General features: G+C 36.9%; 1 protein-coding gene across 2 annotated transcripts in view; it reads right to left on the reverse strand.

Moving 5' to 3' along the window:
* Positions 1–16,794, reverse strand: part of fam98a (family with sequence similarity 98 member A) — a 42,969-nt gene extending 26,175 nt beyond the window's left edge. The window contains exons 1-2 of one of the 2 annotated variants that reach the window (XM_039738264.1): positions 16,643–16,794; positions 10,464–10,612 (exon numbers count right to left, since the gene is read on the reverse strand). In XM_039738264.1, the coding sequence (XP_039594198.1) occupies positions 10,464–10,612; positions 16,643–16,680 (187 nt within the window). In that variant the 5' untranslated portion in view covers positions 16,681–16,794. The remainder of the gene's footprint in view (positions 1–10,463; positions 10,613–16,642) is intronic. The other variant, XM_039738263.1, reaches the window with a different exon arrangement.
* Positions 16,795–20,987: the final 4,193 nt, after the last annotated feature.

Consider the following 20,987-nt stretch of genomic DNA (forward strand, 5'->3'; position numbering starts at 1 on the left):
AGCTGGCACATGCTCACCTCCCTAGGCGCCACCCGGGCCAAAAACACTGGAGAGGATTAAGCTCCGCTTTTACTGGCCTGGGATCAATGAGGAGGTCCGGCGGTTCTGTCAATCCTGTCCGAGTGCCAGACCCGCCAGATTCCTAGGAGGGACCGTTCCTCTAGTCCCTATTCCCTCGTGGACATCCCCTTTGAAAGGATAGGGTCGTCGAGGTGGGACCCTGGAGCCCTCAACCGCGTGGCCACAAGTATATCCTAGTCATGGTGGACTATGCCACCCGGTACCCAGAGGCGGTTCCCCGCGCCCGCTAATACTAAAAGCATCGCACGGGAACTGGTTAATTTGTTTCACGCTGCGGCATACCAAGGAGGTCCTCACGGACCAGGGTACGCCTTCACTTCGGATACGCTCAAGGAGGTAGCCAAATTACTGCAGATAAAGCACCTGAAAGCGCCAGTCTATCACCCGCAAACTGACGGGTTGGTCGAACGTTTAATCAGACGCTTAAGCAGATGCTCGCAAGGTCAGTCAGCTGACGGCAGGAACTGGGACCAGCTCCTCCCGCCGTGCTTTTTGCCTACCGAGGTACCCCAGGCCTCTACAGGCCCCATTTGAATTCTATGGGCGGGGAATTCGAATCCAAAAAAGAAGGCGGGGAGGGGGCCTTCCCCCTCTAACATTTTAACACGCCCCGCGCGACCGACTCACAAAGATCGGGCCCCCCCCCAAAGAGCACGGATCGGGGGCAGCGCGCGGCCGGTGTTAAACCCGCACCCGCCTCGGGGAGTTCCCCCGGGGGGCCCGGGGTGCTCCCCACTAGCGCTGGCCCGGGAAAGGGGCCCAGGGAAAGGAAAAAAGGATTTGCTATTTGGTGAAACACCCCAATGCCGACCGGTAAAGGCCCCATCATGTCAACCTTTGCCCTGAGATGAGGGGGCCCCAGCCCCAGGTCACTCCCGCAAACACCTGCCCAAACCCTGGGCAAGAGCTGCCCCCCCAAGCAGGGGCAGGAGGCCAAACACCAGCCACCCCCGGGTGTGGCAAGCCCCCGGCCCGGACCCCCGCTGTTTTTCCCATATAGCCCGGGGAGCCGGTTCGCCCGGGAGGGCCCTACAGCCCCCCCGGGGAAAACCGGGAAGGGAACGGGAGGTGAAACGATGGGGAATGGACAATGAAAGAGCCATAGCCCCCGTTAGCCCTATTGTCCCCCCAACCCACGGCCCTGGAGGTTCTGAAACCCCCAGACGCAAACAGCCCTGTTCGAGCCCCCCGCCCGTAAAAGCCCCTCCGGCGGGGGGACGCTGGGATCTGACTACCCCGAGGAAAAAAGGGTATTAAATTTTCGGATCCAAAAGGGAAAAAAGGGCCCCCTTGGGGGCAGGCGCCGGCCCCCCCATTTGGCCCACGGGCCCGGCGTTCCAAACCCTGGCGCAGGTGCTAAAGCCCCCCGCCCTTTTGTGCCCCCCTGGAGGGGTTTTGTATCTTTTCCGGGCACCTGGGGGGAGACCTGCAGGTTGGCTGTCCCCCCAACACTGGCAAACCCGCCCGTAAACCCCCGGAAAGTTTTTTTGGAAAAGGAGGAAATATTTAGGCACCGGAAAAAGGACAGGTCGCCACGGCCCCAAAAAAAGCATCTTAGAATGGCCCCGCCCGGGTCCCCAAAGAAAATGGGGCTTTTTGGGGTTTGGGGTTACTACCGGTTTGTTCCCGCTTCCCGGCACCCCCTTGACTGACCTGACAAAAAGCCCTATCGGGTGGGACCGCAAAACCCCAGTGACCAAAAAGGCCCCGGGCACTTTCCAGGCCCCCGGTTTTTTGGGCCCCCCGTTTATTTCCAGCCCGGGCCCCGGACACAGGCCTGGGGCCGGTTGAGAAAAGGCGGGTGTAAAAGCCCCCTGTGATGTACCTTACCCGAACGATGGCCCGGACCGACCCCGGCAGGGGAGAGGGGGGCCAATGGGCAGGACCCACCATTACCGCTGGGTGCGGCTTGGTGACTGATCCCTTGCACTTCAGTGGATGCCCACAAAAAAGTCAACGCGGCCCCGGTGGCCGGACCACGTTTACGTCCCTTTTGGGGGGCACCCTTCAGGCCAATGCCCATGCCCTCTCATATTCCCCACCCCCGGGTTAGGGCCCCCCAACTGGGCGGTCCGGGCAGGGGTCGGGCCCGTAGAGGGAGGCCCGGGGTTGATTCGATAGCACCTGGGGAAACCCCGCCGCCAGGGGAAAGGCGGGTAAACTTTCCCCCTGCTTCCTCGAGAAAAAAAGACCTTCCCCCATAGGCCGGTTACCCGGGGGAACTTCCGCCCTTCCTCCGCCATCTTGCCCCCGCGCATCCTTCCCATCCCCCCTCGGGCCTTCCCGCATCCTCCACTCGCCCCCCAAAAAAATGGGCAAAGCCGGGTCGGGGGGCCTTTGAACTGTTTTTTTTATAAAGACCTTTTTTTTTGGGTTTTTTAAATACGGGCGGGAAACCCCCAACCCCTTTTTGTTCCCCTTCCTTTTTAAAAATATATATAAAACCAACAACAACTCAAAATATATATATATATATACACACACACATAATATAACACACAATATACAATAATATCTGTTGTAAAATATATATGAAGGGGGGGTTTTATATATATATATATATTATATATATTATGGTTTTTTATATATATATATATATATATATATATATATATATATATATAAAATAAAAATAATATATATGTTGTAAAATAAAAAATATTTTTTTTATAAAAAATATTTTATTTTAAAAAAATAATTTAAAAAATTATAAAATAAAAAAAAAAAATTTTTTGTAAAAAAAAAAAATTAATGACAAAAAAAAAATGTGTGTGTAAAAAAAAAATTTTTTGGTGAAATAAAAAAAAATATGGTTTGGTTTGGTTAAAAAATATTATTTAAATATAATTTTTAAATTTTTATTATTAATTATATATATAAAATAATAAAAAAAAAAAAAAAATAATATATTAAAATATATATAACACACACATTTTTATATATATATAAAAATATATATATATTAACAACAACCATTTTATATATATATATAACACACAAATATATATATTATACACACACACATATATATTATATATAACACACAATTAAAAACACACACATTTATAAAATTTTTATATATATATATAAACACACACACACACAAATTTTAAAATAAATACCACACACACATATAAAAAAAACAACACAACACACAACACACACATACCCCCTACACAACAACACACACTAAATTTAAAAAAACAACAACACCAATATTTTTTAAAAACAACCAACATCATTTAATTTCAAAACCCAAAAAAAACAAAACAACCACACCACAACGCCAAAACAACAATTTTTTTAATATACAACCATAATAATTTTCCCATATTTTTATTTTTATATAAATTATTAATGTGTGTTTAAAAAATGCTATTTTTTAAAAACGGCGTGTAAACCCCCAAAAAATTTTTTTTTAACGGTGTTTGGAAAAATATTTAATATTTTTGGATAAACATATTAATTTTTATTTTATTATTATAATATTATTAAATAAAGTGTGTTTTTAAATTTTATATTTTAAAATTGTTTGTATTATTAATATATATATTGTGTTTGTATATGTTTTATAAAATATATATATTGTGTTATATTATATATTATTATAAAATAAAATATATATGGTGTGTGTATAATATAAATATATAGTGTGTGTGATAAATATAATATAATATTATTAATAAATAAACAAATAAATTGTTATAGTATAATGTGTGTGTTAATATATAAAAAAAATTAATAAACAAACAAAAAAAATATTAATTTAATAAAAATATATTATATTATGGGGTGTATACCCAAAAAATTATTATTTTTGGTAATTTAAAATAAATTAATATTTGTGTGATAATTATAATAATATTGTGTGTGGTTTAATATAATATATATTGTGTGGTGTATATAATATTATTTATATAATATAATAATTTTTTTATATAAAATAATAAAATATAATTTTTTTTTAAAAAATAAAATAATTTTAATGTGTAAAAAAAAAAAAAAAAAAATAGTGAAAGAAAAAAAAAAAAAAAATAAAAAAAAAAAAAAATTAAAAAAAAAAAAAAAAACATTCACACAAAAAAAAAAAAAAAAAAAAAAAAAAGTGGAAAAAAAAAAAAAAAAATTTTTTTTGTGTTTTTAAAAAAAAAAAAAAAATTTTTAAAATTTTTTTTAAAAAAAAAAAAATATATTAATATAAAAAAAAAAAAAAAAAAAATATAAAAACCAAACCAAAATAAAAAACAAACAACAATACAAAAAAAAAACAATAATTAAAAAAAAACAACAACAAAAAAAAAAAAACAACAAACAAAAAACAAAAAAAAAAACACAAAAAAAAAAAAAAAAAAAAAAAAAAAAATTATTAAAAAACAATTTTAAAAATATATATATATATATTATAATATATATATATATATATATATATAAAACAAATATATATATATATATATATAAACACAAATATATATAATATATATATATATATATATACAAACCAAATATATATATATATAAACACACAAATATATATATATAAACACAATATATTTATAAAACACACATATATATAAAAATACACACCCCCAAAAAAATATAACATATATATATAAATAAATATAAACACAAAAAAATAAATAAACCCAACAAAAAAAAAAAAAAAAAAAAAAACAAATAATATATATAAAAAACACATTATAAAATAAAATATAACAAAAAAAATATATATATATATAACACACAAAATATATATATATATAAACACACATATATATATATATAACACACAAAAAAACACACATATATATATAAAACAACATATATATATATATATAATATATAAACCCCACATATATATATTATTTCCCCCCCCCCTTTTTTTTAAATTATTAAAAAATATATATAATAATAAACACACAATATATATATATATAACACAATATATATATATATAAACACAAAATAAAAAATATAATATATAACACACACACATATATATATATATATAACACACAAATATATATATAAAAATATTTTATATATAAAAAAACCACAATTTTTTAATTAATTTATTTTTAAAAAAAAAAATTTTTAATTTAAAAAAAAAAACATATATATATAAAAACAACCACAAAATTTTTACAAAAATTTTTAAAAAATTTTCCACCATTTTTTTTTTTTAAATTTCAAAATATTTTAAATTTTCCCAAATTTAAAAAAAAACATTTTTTAAAAAAGGGGGCTCCCAAGGGGTTTTTCATGAACCTTTTTGGGTTTTAAACTCAAGGTCCTTTAACTTTTCGTTTAAAAAGTCCACACTTAGCAGTTAAAAGGGCCCGAACCAAAGAATGCTGTTAGGCAAAATTTTTTTAAACGGCCATTTTGGCCCTAAAAAATTTGGAGCCAAAAACGATGGAAATTTTTAAATTTTAATTTTACTAACTTTTAAAAAGCGGCCAAAAGTTTCAGGGGCCATTTTCATTCCTTTCAGTTGAAAGTTTAAGGGGGTATTTAATGGTTTTTTTTAAAAATTTTTTAATGTAAAGGGGTTAAAAATTTTATTTTAAATTTTAAAAAAAAAATAAAAAGTTTAAAATGAAAAAAAATTTAAAAAAAAAACAACTTCCTTAAAAACAAAAAAAAAAAATAGTTAAACGGAAATTGAAAATTTAAAACTTAAAAAACTGAAAAACCCATTTAACAAAAAAGCACGTTTCCAGTAAATTTTTTGTTGTCCTTATACTTTTGGGGATGTTAATTTTCATGTAAAATTTTATGGGTTTTTTGTGTTTATTATTAAAAAATAATTTTTATTAAATAAAATGTTTGGAAAAAAAATAAATATATAATAATTTACAAAAACAACCAATAAAATAAGGTCAGAAAAAAAAAAAAAAAAAAAAAAAAAACAATAAATTTCCCTTAAACAGGGGATCGCCCCAATTTGTGAAAAAAATTCTTTGAAATAAAAAGGGATTTTAACTTTTGGGGAAAAGTTCTCCCAAGAAAATTAAACTTATCTGTATGTAATCGTGGGGCGGGCATTTACCTGATTTAAAAATATCAAAGCTAAGATTCTGAATACATTCAATGTGATATTTCAGTTGTTTTTTATTAATACAATTGCAAAAATTCCTAAAATAATGCTTTTATGTTATTCTGGGGTATGAAGTGCTGTTTGATCAGGGATAAAATGAAATTAATTGATTTTAGCATATGGTTGCAACTTAACAAAATGTACAGAAAATGAAGGTGTCTGAATATTTTCTAAAGGCATTGCATACAGACTTGTGTTATTCTAGCAGTGTGTTATTATCCTTCAACAGTACAGTAATGGTATAGTATAAAAGTAAAACGAAAGTAGCCAGGACAATAATGTACTATCCATCTATCTAATCACAATGGACTGATGACCTTAAAAAATCATGACTTAAATAACTCCACTTGGGATTTAATAAGTATCTTTTTAATATATTCATAAAGAATAGCATGGTTCTCCTCAAGCAGGGGTCTCAAACTCAGAGGAAAATATGGGCTGCACATAGAAAAAAGTGCTAGTCGGTGGGCCACATTCCTTTCTAAACGATACAAATACAATATTACTGTTAATCAATTATTTGAACTACAATACTACATTACTACAATAATACAGCTAAGTTTACACGACATGCTTATTATAAAATCCAGTTTTCCAGTTCAAATGTCGTTAAATCCAGTCTGACTGCTCAGTTGGCAGCATTTGGCAGACACAAGGACGTCAAAATTGGGCTTAATGTTGCACTCAGATGCTCATCTGTAAGTCTGGAACGTTACACCTATTTGTTAATCTTCATGGATGAGAAGAACTATTCACATAAAGTGGTGTGAAAAATTATTTGCCCCCTTCCTGATTTCTTATTCTTTTGCATGTTTGTCACACAAAATGTTTCTGATCATCAAACACATTTAACCATTAGTCAAATATAAACACAAGTAAACACAAAATGCAGTTTTTAAATGATGGTTTTTATTATTTAGGGAGAAAAATCCAAACCTACATGGCCCTGTGTGAAAAGTAATTGCCCCTGAACCTAATAACTGGTTGGGCCACCCTTAGCAGCGATAACTGCAATCAAGCGCTTATGATAACTTGCAATGAGTCTTTTACAGCGCTCTGGAGGAATTTTGGCCCACTCATCTTTGCAGAATTGTTGTAATTCAGCTTTATTCGAGGGTTTTCTAGCATGAACCGCCTTTTTAAGGTCATGCCATAGCATCTCAATTGGATTCAGGTCAGGACTTTAACTAGGCCACTCCAAAGTCTTCATTTTGTTTTTCTTCAGCCATTCAGAGGTGGATTTGCTGGTGTGTTTTGGGTCATTGTCCTGTTGCAGCACCCAAGATCGCTTCAGCTTGAGTTGACGAACAGATGGCCGGACATTCTCCTTCAGGATTTTTTGGTAGACAGTAGAATTCATGGTTCCATCTATCACAGCAAGCCTTCCAGGTCCTGAAGCAGCAAAACAACCCCAGACCATCACACTACCACCACCATATTTTACTGTTGGTATGATGTTCTTTTTCTGAAATGCTGTGTTCCTTTTATGCCAGATGTAATGGGACATTTGCCTTCCAAAAAGTTCAACTTTTATCTCATCAGTCCACAAGGTATTTTCCCAAAAGTCTTGGTAATCATTGAGATGTTTCTTAGCAAAATTGAGACGAGCCCTAATGTTCTTTTTGCTTAACAGTGGTTTGCGTCTTGGAAATCTGCCAAGCAGGCCGTTTTAGCCCAGTCTCTTTCTTATGGTGGAGTCGTGAACACTGACCTTAATTGAGGCAAGTGAGGCCTGCAGTTCTTTAGACGTTGTCCTGGGGTCTTTTGTGACCTCTCGGATGAGTCGTCTCTGCGCTCTTGTGGTAATTTTGGTCGGCCGGCCACTTCTGGGAAGGTTCACCACTGTTCCATGTTTTTGCCATTTGTGGATAATGGCTCTAACTGTGGTTCGCTGGAGTCCCAAAGCTTTAGTAATGGCTTTATAACCTTTTCCAGACTGATAGATCTCAATTACTAGGTTATGTAGGTTTGGATTTTTTTTTCTCCGTAAATAATAAAAACCATCATTTAAAAACTGCATTTTGTGTTTACTTGTGTTATATTTGACTAATGGTTAAACGTGTTTGATAATCAGAAACATTTTGTGTGACAAACATGCAAAAGAATAAGAAATCGGGAAGGGGGCAAATAGTTTTTCACACCACTGTACGTATGTACTGCCAAAGAAGGCCGTGACTGGCAACAGCTTTAACAAGTTTCAGAAATTTTTTGTGTGACACAAACTCGTAGAACTCTGGGACACCAAAATCCATATACTTCTGTTTAAGCATAGTGTCGCAATGTATGTCCACAATCTCCATCTGTAAATCTTCTGAAACGCGACCAACATCCACCGGAAATGGAATCGCAAAGAATGCAAATTGAGATTCAAGAGCCCAGGACTCCTCAAAACAATCAAACTCTTTAAGTAATTGCGAAATAATATTGGAGTAATATCTCAAGCGTTCTGGTTCGACACGTACCAGTGACTGCATAGCTGAGAAATGAGCCAAATGGCCAGTCTGTAGCTGTGTGGCCCACAAAAACTTTACAGCTTACATCTGAATGATTTGACACTGTCGTTCATCATTGTAATCACCTGCTCTGGACTCTGGAGCCTCAAGTTGAGTGTGTTGAGGTGTTCCATGACATCTGTAAGAAATGCTAAATCTGATACAAAAGACGGATCAGAAAGTTGCCAAACGTCTTTATCTTTCAATGTCATAAAAAGCGCTAACTCCTGCCTTAAAGCAAAAAATCTCTTCAACACATTTCCCTGACTCAACCATCTGACTTCGGTATGATACAGCAACTCTCCATATTCAGTGTCCATATCAGACAAGAATGAAGTTAACTGCCTGTGGTTAAGACCTCTTGCTTGTATAAAATTAACAGTCTTAACAACAACGTCCATAACTTCTTTCATTTGTAGACTTTTGCCACACGGCGCCTCCTGATGCAGAATGCGGTGTATGGTAGTAAAAGGACGCGACAAAGAAAGCTGGTTTCATTTTGCTTTCAATAATCTCAGAACACCAACATTTTCAGAACACATTGCTGGTGCACTGTCTATTGCCACGGACACAAATTTATCCCATGGCAGTCCTGCTCTGTTAGTGCAACTTTCCAGTTCTTGAAAAATGTCACGACCAGTCATTGTGCCTTTCATTGGTAATAAATCTAATAATTCTTCAGTTACGTTTAGGTTTTCATCAACACCACGAATGAACACAGCACAGCATGCAGTATCTGTTGCCCCAGTATTCTCGTCAAGCGCTACGAATATGCTTCTGTAATCAGTTGCTGATGAATGTTACTAGTCAATGGAGTGATTCTGCTAGCAACAGTATTTGTGAACAAACTTATGCCTTCAAACAGTTTGGTTTTGTCCAGACAAATAATTTCACATGCTTTTATAAAACAATCTTTTATGAATTGGCCTTCTGTGAATGGTCGCAAAGATTTTGCTATCATATTACGGTGGACAAAACTCGCTTTTACAGAATCTTCGTTTGACTTACTAACATTCGAGAAAAGTTTTCGCTGTTTTGTAATTGATGCTTTCATTTGCTAAACCTTTTCCTCGCGCAGTTTGCCAGACAATGCACCATACGGTTCTCAATGCAGTGTATTAAAATGTTGACACACATTGTACTCCTTAAACACCAAGATAAACCGCAAACAAACAAGACACTGGTTTCTGTCTCCAACCTCCATGACAAAATATAAATTTTCCCATTTACCCTGGAATATTCATTTTTCGTCAGCAATCTTGAGCTTTTTTGCTGACAAAGACAACATTAATGACTTTAATCAACAGTGAGGCATACAATTAACAGCATGAATTTTACAAAGTAATTTGCAAATGCTGTTTACGTTGACTGTTTAACTGACGTCACTGGAAGTAAAAGTAACAATACATAATGTTGAGGTAAATAAGAAGAATGGTGTTTTCATTCTGACCGTCGGACTGGAAACAGTATTGTGAGGAAAATGCTGCAAAGTAAAACGGATTTTAGTGGTAGATTTTGGAAGTTCAAATAAGTCGTCGTGGTCCTCAAATAACTGCCTCAGGAGCCATGTGTTTGAGACCCCTGTTATAGAGGTAGGTGGATACACTAGTTTAACTTCAGTGACTAAAATGAGAAATGTTTCATAATCCAAATGCTACTCCAGGACTCTGACAGAAAGAACTAAATTAATAAAGTATCTATCTATCTATCTATCTAATATACGAATGCATTGTCAATCCCTAGCAGCCAGTGGATTACCACCTTTTCAGATATTTCAGTTTTTGCCCACTTACTATTTGTTGCTTGAACATTCTCTTCTAGCTTACAGTACAACTTTAATTCAGAAACAAGCCAGGCACAGAGTTTTGTAAATTCTGGTGAGGATGCTCCTCCAGTTACTGCTTCATCCAGGGCACCATCTTCGAGCAGTGGACCTTTATAACTGGGGGGGAAAAAAAAAAAAAAGTAAGATAAACTTGTTATTATTCCTTGATTTCTTAACCAAGGTACATATGATTCTTTGACACAGAGCAATCCTACTTCCGAGTCATCTTCATTGTGAAAATCTACCGTTTCTAACTCATGCTACTTTATAAGACATTACGGAGGTCTTCGAGTGTTATCTAAATTATCAAAATGACACAGGATTATGGTACAGAAAGTTTTGCTAATTTATGGGTTAGTACTCACTTCATTTTCTTTAAAAATTATGCAACCATTTTGTGTAAATATATATTGCTTTACACATCCACCATTAAAAAATATTTCTCAATGTAGAGTTGGAAGAAGCAGAGATCTGTCCCAATGATATCAGCTACAAAACAGGAACCATGTCCACTGCAGAGAACACCGAGACACACCTCATTTTACTGTTAAATAATATATACTTCATGAACCTTTTTGGGATCAGCTATGATGTTCCAGAGAGTGCAACAAATAGGTTTGCTTGGTTTCCTTTCACATGTGGTTTACGGAATTCTATTTTATTAGTTAGGTATAACCAACTTCGATATTTGGGATAGATTACATAAGGTGGTGCATGCCACTTGCAGGTCGATATGATGCAAAACCATGTTGTAAAGAAATTACTGCTTTAAATCACATGGAGTAACTATGTCCCAGCTTTGCACAATACTTGGGATTGATTAAGGCCTAACCTTCCTGGGAGATTTGTTCTTGGTTGTTCATGTTAGTAGGGCAATATTTGAACACCATAATTTCAAATAGTGACACAATAAAATTGAGATAATGGCTCTGACTGGATCAACATCGGACTTTTTCATTTTTTCAGACCATTACCCAGTTCTAAGTTACTTGGCCTTGTTTATCTTCTGTTGAAACATTACTTTAACCCAGCATTCAGTTTTTAGTGGACTAAGACGGTTCCTAATGGAGTATTTTCTTGTATTTTCCACCACATACTCGTTATTTTTTTTAAACAAGACACCCAATCTTTGTTGTTATGTACCAAAAATCTAGATTACTTTACCAATAGATACCCCAGGAAAATACCATGAAACATAAAAAAAAAAAATTTCTGAAGACCCACTTTTTTTAATGTGGCTTTTAGTTCCACTTCTAACAGAATACAAATGCATAGTACTATCCTATGTGGAAGAAAAATGAGACTTAGGGCGCATAAATTGTTTCAGTATGCTTTCCACATTAAAGCATAGCATCTATCTTAGAAGTTGTATGAAAGGGTTAATAAATATCAGACACGTGTTCAAGCAAGGGCGGCATGGTGGCGCATTGGGTAGCGCTGCTACCTCGCAGTTAGGAGACCCGGGTTCGCTTCCCGGGTCCACCCTGCGTGGAGTTTGCAGGTTCTCCGGGTACTCCAGTTTCCTCCCACAGTCAAAAGACATGCAGGTTAGGTGCATTGGCGATCCTAAATTGTCCCTAGTGTGTGCTTGGTGTGTAGGTGTGCGAGTCCTGCGGTGGGCTGGTGCCCTGCCCAGGGTTTGTTTCCTGCCTTGCGCCCTGTGTTGGCTGGGATTGGCTGCAGCAGACCCCCCCATGACCCTGTAGTTAGGATATAGTGGGTTGGATAATGGATGGATGTTCAAGCAAATCAGGAAACCAGATAAAGGTCAACTGAGCAACAAAAGAGAAGGATGAATCAGGAGATGTTTGATGTTATACATAGCATGTTCTAGTAGGATTAAGAAAAATCAGCAGATATCCAGCACCAAGCAAAGACTGGACAGTTGTCACATACATGGATATTTCAAGTGTAAAAGCTGAACCTGAGGGATATGAGAAGAACAAGAGTGGAGTAGAATAAGACTTTTATTTGGAGAAGTTATTTTGGTGTGTAAGTCAATGAACCAATCAGAGTAAATGTCAGGCAGTGTGTATGCATTAACTCAGCACTGTAATGTAAATTCAATAGTTTATAAATATGAGCCTGTAAGTTTGCTTATTAACCACAAACCTTTTCCAATTCCACAAACATGTCACAATCATTCTTTTGTATTAGCCTTTGAGATGCTTTCACATCTTCTGGAATATGTTTCTTTTGAGCCATCCTCCTCACACAAGCCAGAGTTCTGCAGAGCCCCTGATATGGTTGACTGGTGAACCTATTCTCCAGTCTCAGTTACTGAACTTTGAAGCTCATTCAAAGTGAAACCTGAAAGCAAAAACTCTAATTAAATGTATAAGATCTGTGGTTTAGGTTATCTTGCCAGGGCTTCAATTTCAGTGAAGGGTTACAGGAAAAAAAAATTCTCAAAAACAGTATCTGTTTTGACATGGAAGGGCATGTGATGGTTACCTCTGATATCAGATAAGACCTATCCATTCATTAATACTTATGGATATTTGAATAAATTACTCAGCGTGGACATCCCTACTGTGGTGTCTTTAACGTGTGGTAGGGACAAGAAATGCACTCCATATGTAATGTCACAAGCCAACTAGAGAGTTCAAATACAACACCCCTTGATTTTAATAAATCAGAAGAATTTTCTTGGTCAATGGTTACAATCAACTCCATTTATAACTTCCAGTAAGCCTCTTAACTCACTAAAGAATCAAAGAGACAAAGCCTCTCCTGTGCTCCCTGTACATTTAAAAAAATGCCATCAATGGTTAATATATGCTTTTAGTAACTCAGTCTAATCAGCATGTCCAAATAGTCTATTCTAGCTGAATTGTTTTCCCACACTAAATAAATATCCATGGCAATAACTGTTTCCTGTCCACTCAGGTGCAGTCCGGGATTGGTTCCTCCCTTGGATCCAATAGTGCCAAGACAGGCTGTTCCTTACCACAATCCTGTAACACAGGAAGTAGTTTCATGATATGAATGGATAGAAAGACAAAATAACTGAAAAACTCTTGCCCCTTCTGTATACAAACAATTAATTATTAATTCACAAACAACTTGCAACTTTGGTACTACTATATCTTTAAGGAACCAATCTGACTAAGTACATACAGTATATACTCTCTTTTGCCGGCACGATTTTATACAGTAGAATATCATTCTCATTGAAGCCTTTGCCAACTTTGTCAATAATTAAAGCAAACATTCAATAGTCAAAGAATGGAAACACACTTTAGGTGTAATTAAAAAAAAAAAACAGGTTTTACTGAACCACACCTAGACACACACAAAAACAGCTTCAAATATTATAAAGGATGGACCGTGCAAATCATCTTAGCAACAGCAGCACTATATGGAAGACCTGTTTCAACTAAATAAACTAATATAACACATTCAAACCTGCTTAATCCACTACAGGCGTGCATCCCAACACCCTTGTTTGCAAGGGCCCACACACACACCCCTCCCAAATAATCCAATTCAGAGGCAAGGGATGTGAAAAGAAAAACCACTGTAGCCAGTGAAAAACCGATGCAAACAGAACTATGCATCATGCAACTCTACGGTAATTCATCAATAAATACACGATGGGGTGGAGACTTTAACTAAAAAAAAGTCAATGGCATGTAAACGAGAAGTTGAAAGGATATTTTAGGACAAACTGAAACTAAATCATTGGTTGAATCAAGCGACAGTGATAAAACTGTGAATTGGTCATTAGACCCTGATGCATAAATCTCTGCGATATGCCTGGTAAATTCAGTTGCGTTATAGTTCACCATGGTGCATCTAAGGGTGTGGCAAAATGATTGCGATCACGTGAAAGGAAAAGAAGAAGTTAGACCCATAACCAGTAACCGTCAAAGTCCACGTCAGGGGAAATGTGCCAGTCGCCATGCCTTGTGCTACAGTAGCCTACAATAACACAAAGGATCTATCAATTGTGATGATCAAGCATGGAAGTTCTACCCACTCTTGTGCAACTGACTTACATTTACATGCATTTGCTTGGCAGATGCTTTTATCCAAAGGCACTTACAAAATAAGTAAACATAATTTTGTAACATTAAGCTAGGTGCTGTTTGTTCACCAAGTGTAGTAGGACAGGTAACAAAAGTTGATTGTCACAAGTTAAGAGATGTAATAATTAATGAATTTACAACCAACCGATAAAGCAATTAAACTTAACGTAACAACAAATAGAAAGATTTTTTGCCCCCACTATACAGGAAGAGAATCTGGATTGAGACTCAATACCACGCAGAGGTAGCACCACTAGACGCTGGCTGGACGAGAAGAAGCAAAGCACCTTATTAGTGTCTCAATTTACACAGGTGCTGACCCACTGACCCCTCTGTAGGCAAGCATCACAAATTTGAATTTAATGCGTTAATGCTACAGGAAGCCAATATAGCCACCTGAAGAGAGGAGTGACATTTGCCCGTCTCAGCTGGTTAAATACAAGGCGGGCCACTGCATTCTGGACCATCTGCAGCGACTTGCTAGCACAAGCATTTCTAGCAAATTGAGCAAAGGAATATGTTTCTACTTTCCTGATTGCAACTCTGTGCATTGTTGACTGCTTCAAAACATGTCAGATGAAGGATGTGTACTAAAATCTGGGCACAAGATATAACTTTCTTACTATGTTTATGCTTTGGTATTTACACCTAAAATTTCTTCTTGCTGTAAAAGAAATTAAAAAAAAAATCAACACTTTTGGTTACTTTTCCAAGATAAACATAACAGTAAGAAGGCTGCAGTTGGTCTTGGATGAACGAATGCACTAACATGCCATACTGTTAAATACCACGTTTTACTATCAGCAAGGAGTGTCTTCGAATTAGGACACTGGTTGAAACAAAAAACCTGCAGCTACAGCAGCCCTTCAGGAGGAAGTGTTTATTAGGACTTCTATTTGACAAAAATCTGATTTCTATAAAGCCTTAGGACTGTCACTGGCACTTAAACTTTGACAGTGGGCATCACGAGTAGCAGAAACCAACATTATGTCTGACTAGAAGATGTTGTTTACGACTGTCCTTGACAGGGGCACATGGTGGTTCTGACTATGAACAAACTGATCAAATCCAAGTCCCAGCACTGCCAGTGCATAGTTCGAATTTTATAGTGTCTGTGCAAATCTTCATTTCGGTTCATCACACTACCCAAAGGTGTGCAGGTTAGGCTGACGAGAATTTCTGAATTGGCCCTGTATGAGTGAATCCCAGTATGTATATGACCCATGATGAACTGCCACCCAGTCCAAACTTGGATCACTCAATTTGCCTAAAAGGCAAAGGTAAAATAAAAATAGATGAATGAATAACTACTTTTGTTTTTGGGCTGCAAAATTTATCTTAAGCTTTTTCAAACAAAGTTAAAATGCATGTACTGATCATGTCATTAAAACACATAAATAAATAAAAGTGATATTAGCAGTAGCCATTGGTAGCAAAATAATAATTAAAGACGCTGCTTCGTTTTCACTCATTTATAAAAATAGCTTTAATGGTAACAGTATAAGATGATTAATGTCTATTTTTATGCAAAGCCATACAAAACGCCCAGTGACTGCGCTGCAAGCAACAGACTGACTTTCCCCAATGCAGGCCGGTGCCAGCTTAATCCTGCCTGTCAACCATTAGTCTAGTATAGTACATTAAAGACACACATAACATAACACAACACATACACACTATATATATATATATATATATATATATATATATATATATATATATATATATATATATATATATATATATACGACTAGCTCAAATCATTTTAATATGTATCATAAGCATACACGAGGAACGAGAAATGCACTACTTAAGGACGTTTCGACAATAGGATAGTGTTAAACTCATTTATGATGTGCCAGTAAATTAACATCAATCAAAATAAAATAAAAAAAGTAACCACAATCTCGAACAACCGTAAAACACTGTAAGAATAAAAGAACTTGATGTAAAAGTACGTGTTCATTCAGACTATACTGTCCCCCACAGAATAACACGTGCGAGGTCTTTTAAACAAACAAGACGCAGTTTCGTTTATAACAGCTTTCGAAAACAATGACAGTCTCGTCACCCTTCATAAACGGCCAAATAAGGTACACTCCCGTGTTATACCCACCCTAGATCCTCTAACGAGTCCAAAATATCGTTCTCCATTGCACCGTTGAATTATTTCAAACGCAGATAGAAAACAACAGAGGGATGAATCCGAACGGCTCCCCACACGCAGCTGCAGGGTTGGCATGTCGGGGTCCAAACCCGACCTCTGCACTCGGCTGAGGGCTAACCAAAGATTTGCCTGAATCGCGCCGCATTGCACCTCGCGACCGTCTAAAAATGGTCGCGAAGGGTTTAAAGAGAACCCTCGCCGAGTGAGAATCTGTCTTTTACGGAACGAATCGTATACAAGGGAGTGCGCTATCATGAAAAGATTCCGATTAAAAAACGTATCTTGTTACGTTCATTTTGGTATCCCTTTCCCTTGCAGTTAAGGACCCCTTTTGCCTCAACCGCGTTTGTGATTTGGAGGCTTTCATGCGCTGTTCTGTTTTTGAACAATTAAAACGGTAAAAATAGCGTGAGTTTTAATTCTATATCGTGTGTACCAATATCTTGTATTGATTCTTTTCTGTTAAACATAATAAGCATATTCCCTTCATTTGCATACCACTCGCCCATATGGAAATTAACATAAAGACATGCCCCTTTTGCACAGGTGGAGACTCCTAGCTCCGGAGATACAGTACAAGAATCAGCATATGACAATTGGACTTGTAAGAGGTGGAGTCAAAATCATTACAGGTAGTAGATGGTGCTGGGAAGAGTCTTCGTTTGGGGGCGGGGACATCCCGGGAACTAATTTTGTGTAAGTTACTGAGGCGGTATTATGCAAATATCCTTTGGGCTCGTTTTCACATTGGATGGTGGTATGAAGAAGCACCACCCATACGCCACGGTAGGCAACCAGGTGTTCTCCGCAACGTTCTTTTACCCTGGATAGAGTCTTCAGAAAGTAAATGGATGGGTGGGTATATAAAATCAACATAACCGTTTTAGAAGTAACTATTGCTAAGATTACAATGTAGAGAAAAGTCAAGCAAAATGACACCTTTTATTGGCGAAGTAAAAAGGTTACAATATGCAAGCTTTGGGGGCAACTCAGGCCCCTTCTTCAGGTAAGATGTATGATTACATTTGGCCTTTAGTGGCCTGAGTTGCCTCCAAAGCTTGCATATTGTAACCTTTTTACTTCGCCAATAAAAGGTGTCATTTTGCTTGACTTTTCTCTACATTCATAATGGCTAACACGGTACAACACCCTAGTACTAAGATAACAATGAAATATATAGTGGCTACTGCATGTAATTTAGATGTTTTCTATCCAAGGTGGTTTTACAACGTGGGTCCTCAGGTTCCGTCCTGGAGAGCCCCAGTGGCCACAAGTTTTATTACAATCCAATTTATTAATTAGAAAGTAGTTGCTGCTGCTGAAGAACCAATGATTGAATAGCACATTTTTTGTGCTTCATTTTAGGCCACTTGGCTTGTTAAGCTTGTCAATCTCTAATTGGATCGTTTAGTATTAAACAGATAGGTGGAATAGATAGAATTTTCTTTTTGGCCCCAGGGGGAAATTTATAATTTTACTGAAGCGCTTTCAATAAATAAATAGATAAATAAATATACACTATTGTCTGGACGCACACCAGAATGACTAAAAAGGAATATTTTAATTATTTATGAAAAAAAGAAAACTTCTGACTTGCCAATTACAGTCACAGTGAGGATACAGGCATATTGCTGTTCGTGTAAAGGAGCCCCTCGTCACGTTAATTGACGGACATTTGGTAATTAATTTGTTGGCTGAAAGTACTCAGTGCTAGTGTGTTTGAGAGAGGATGTGGGGCATTGTCACCATCAGAATGAGAATTCACTTTATTGGCCAGGTAACACTAATGTGTACAGTACTAGGATTTTGTCTTGATAGTAAGGGTGAAACATAGAAGGATGACACAGAATACAAAAGATGAATATCTTTTCTGCTGATCACCCCAAAGCCACAACCCAAGTGTCTTAAAATATCAGATCACTTCTCAGTCATTCCCTGTCGAAGCACATACAGAGGGAATCAACAGAAATCCAGCATATCCATTATAATCAAAGAGACAAAACATCCCTAGCTCCTAGATCTCCACAATGCAAAGAAAAAATGTTCAGTGAGCAAGCATCATGCAGGAGCAGACAATCAAAAGAAAGTCTTGTCCAGTGAACAACAAAAGATTCAGTTGTCCCTGAGGCTGCGAACCCAGTAAAGACATTGCATCCATGAACGATGCATACAATAAAATAAAATGAAAAAAGTGCAAAACTGCAAGGTTAACATGAATTTTAACAAAAAATGTTGTTAACAGAGAAAAGCAGCAGCAATGTGCATGCACCAGCATTCCTCCCCACTTGCTGAAATCAAAGTTCGGTAATATGGTCCGAATAGCATTCAGTTTTGCAGTTACACTCTCTTTATTTAATTGTTTCTTATTTTCTAAACCAGTCGCCAATTAACAATAAAGATATAAAATAACAAATTATGACAAAAGTAACAATGACAAAAATAACAAGCAGGACCTCATCTAATTTGGTCGCATTTAAACTAATGTGCATTAGTTGGGAAGAATCTGTTCTGATAAAATATTTGGATAGAAATGTGAGACATAATATGAAGGACCCAGAAAGACTGGTCTGTTACTGAGCACAGGTTTTTTGGATGATATTCTCAGAAAAGGAAAATACAGTCTAACCTGATATAGTGGCAAAAAGAATACTATTAAATTAAATATAAAACTCTGTTACCAGGGTTTTTAATAAAGAAAATTGGTTGGAATAAAAAAATTCTGCAGTCACTGCAGGCCACCAGAAATTTTAAGACCCCTGCTTCAGCAAATCACAGTAGTTTTTTTGTAACCAAAGTTCAACTGAAAACTAACATTTAAAAAAGAAAATTTTACCATATGATATAATACCACCAAAACCTCTACATGGTCCTGTAGACTTAATGATTTTAAATGACAACAAAAGCAGACTGAAAATGAGGAGCAGCACTGAATCAATGTTGTTAAGGAGGTCAGGACTGAAGTGAAGACCAAGAAACATCCAAACTTAATGTGTTATGTCTGGCCACGTATTAATGTAGGGAGCAGATGGTCCATTGATCCTCGCTACCAACACTTCCAAAAGAGTCATATTTAAAAAAAGAAGGCTTTCCAGGCAGAAGCAAAGAGAGAAGTGGGGTCATCTGAAGATTTCCAGTAAGGGGCAAGCACAACTTTTGCAGTAATTTTCCTTTAGATAGCTGGTGATCACAGTGCATTACAATCCCTCATACAGGGTGAATTTAAAGATGCCCCGCCTAAATATGGGAGAAAAACCAAAGTATACAGAATCACCACCACAGAAAAACAAGGAGAACATACAAATTCAAAACATTGTACTTGAATAAATAACAGAAGAGCCCAGCTCTGTAATGTCTTTATTGGTTTGATAGCCATAGCTGTCTTTTTATTCCTCCTCATCTCTTCCTCTTTCTATGTGGGGTCAATGTACAAGATCAGTCCTGTCCATACAGTTCAGTCCTGCACCTCTTCCCCAAGGAGACCCTTGCCCTTCACATTTTCTTTTATTTTATCCCTTCACCTCTGGTTTGGCCTCCCTCTCTTTCTCTTCCCCTGTACTTCTTTGTTTCTCCTGATCACATGCCCATACCACTTCAACCTACTTTCCTGTCCTTTATTAGACATCTCTCTTACTTTTTTTGTATCTCTGATTGCCTCATTTCTTGTTCGGCCCTTCTTTATAACTCCACACACCAATCTCAATGTTCTTGTTTTTGCCATATCCAACTTCTTCTCCTGTGGCTTCATTTGAGGCCCATGTCTCAGCTCCATACATCATTGCTGGTCTTACAAATCCTTACCTTTAGCCTTCGCCTTAATTCTTCAATTACACAATACTCCTGATGTCTTTTTCCAATTGTTCCATCCACATTGCACTTTGTGGGTTATCTTTGTATCTAATTCTCTATCTTGGGCTAACACTGATAACTATAGTTTGTAGATTACAAATTGAAAAATTCATCTTAATATGTATTTGCATGCAGGATAATGCCAAAAGGATTAATGAATGAAAAATACGTAAGTGTGTTTATTAATATAAATCACGCAGGTCAAAATCACACAAAGAGAGAATCAAATCTTAACATCAAAGAGAAATGACATCCTTCTCTCCTTCTGGGCTTTCTTACTCTCTGGCCCACCTGCCTATTACCACAGTAAAGTATACCTTTTGAATTTTTAAATGAGCTTGATAAAACAAATGGGTTCTTTTCTTTATTCAGACGTCTTATATTCATATGTTCCTGTCTTTCTCTTATTCTCTGTCACAGCTTTCTTCAATGAATTATCATTGAAACT

Source organism: Polypterus senegalus, chromosome 16 (genome assembly GCF_016835505.1).
Source record: "Polypterus senegalus isolate Bchr_013 chromosome 16, ASM1683550v1, whole genome shotgun sequence".
NCBI classification, from domain to species: domain Eukaryota; kingdom Metazoa; phylum Chordata; class Cladistia; order Polypteriformes; family Polypteridae; genus Polypterus; species Polypterus senegalus.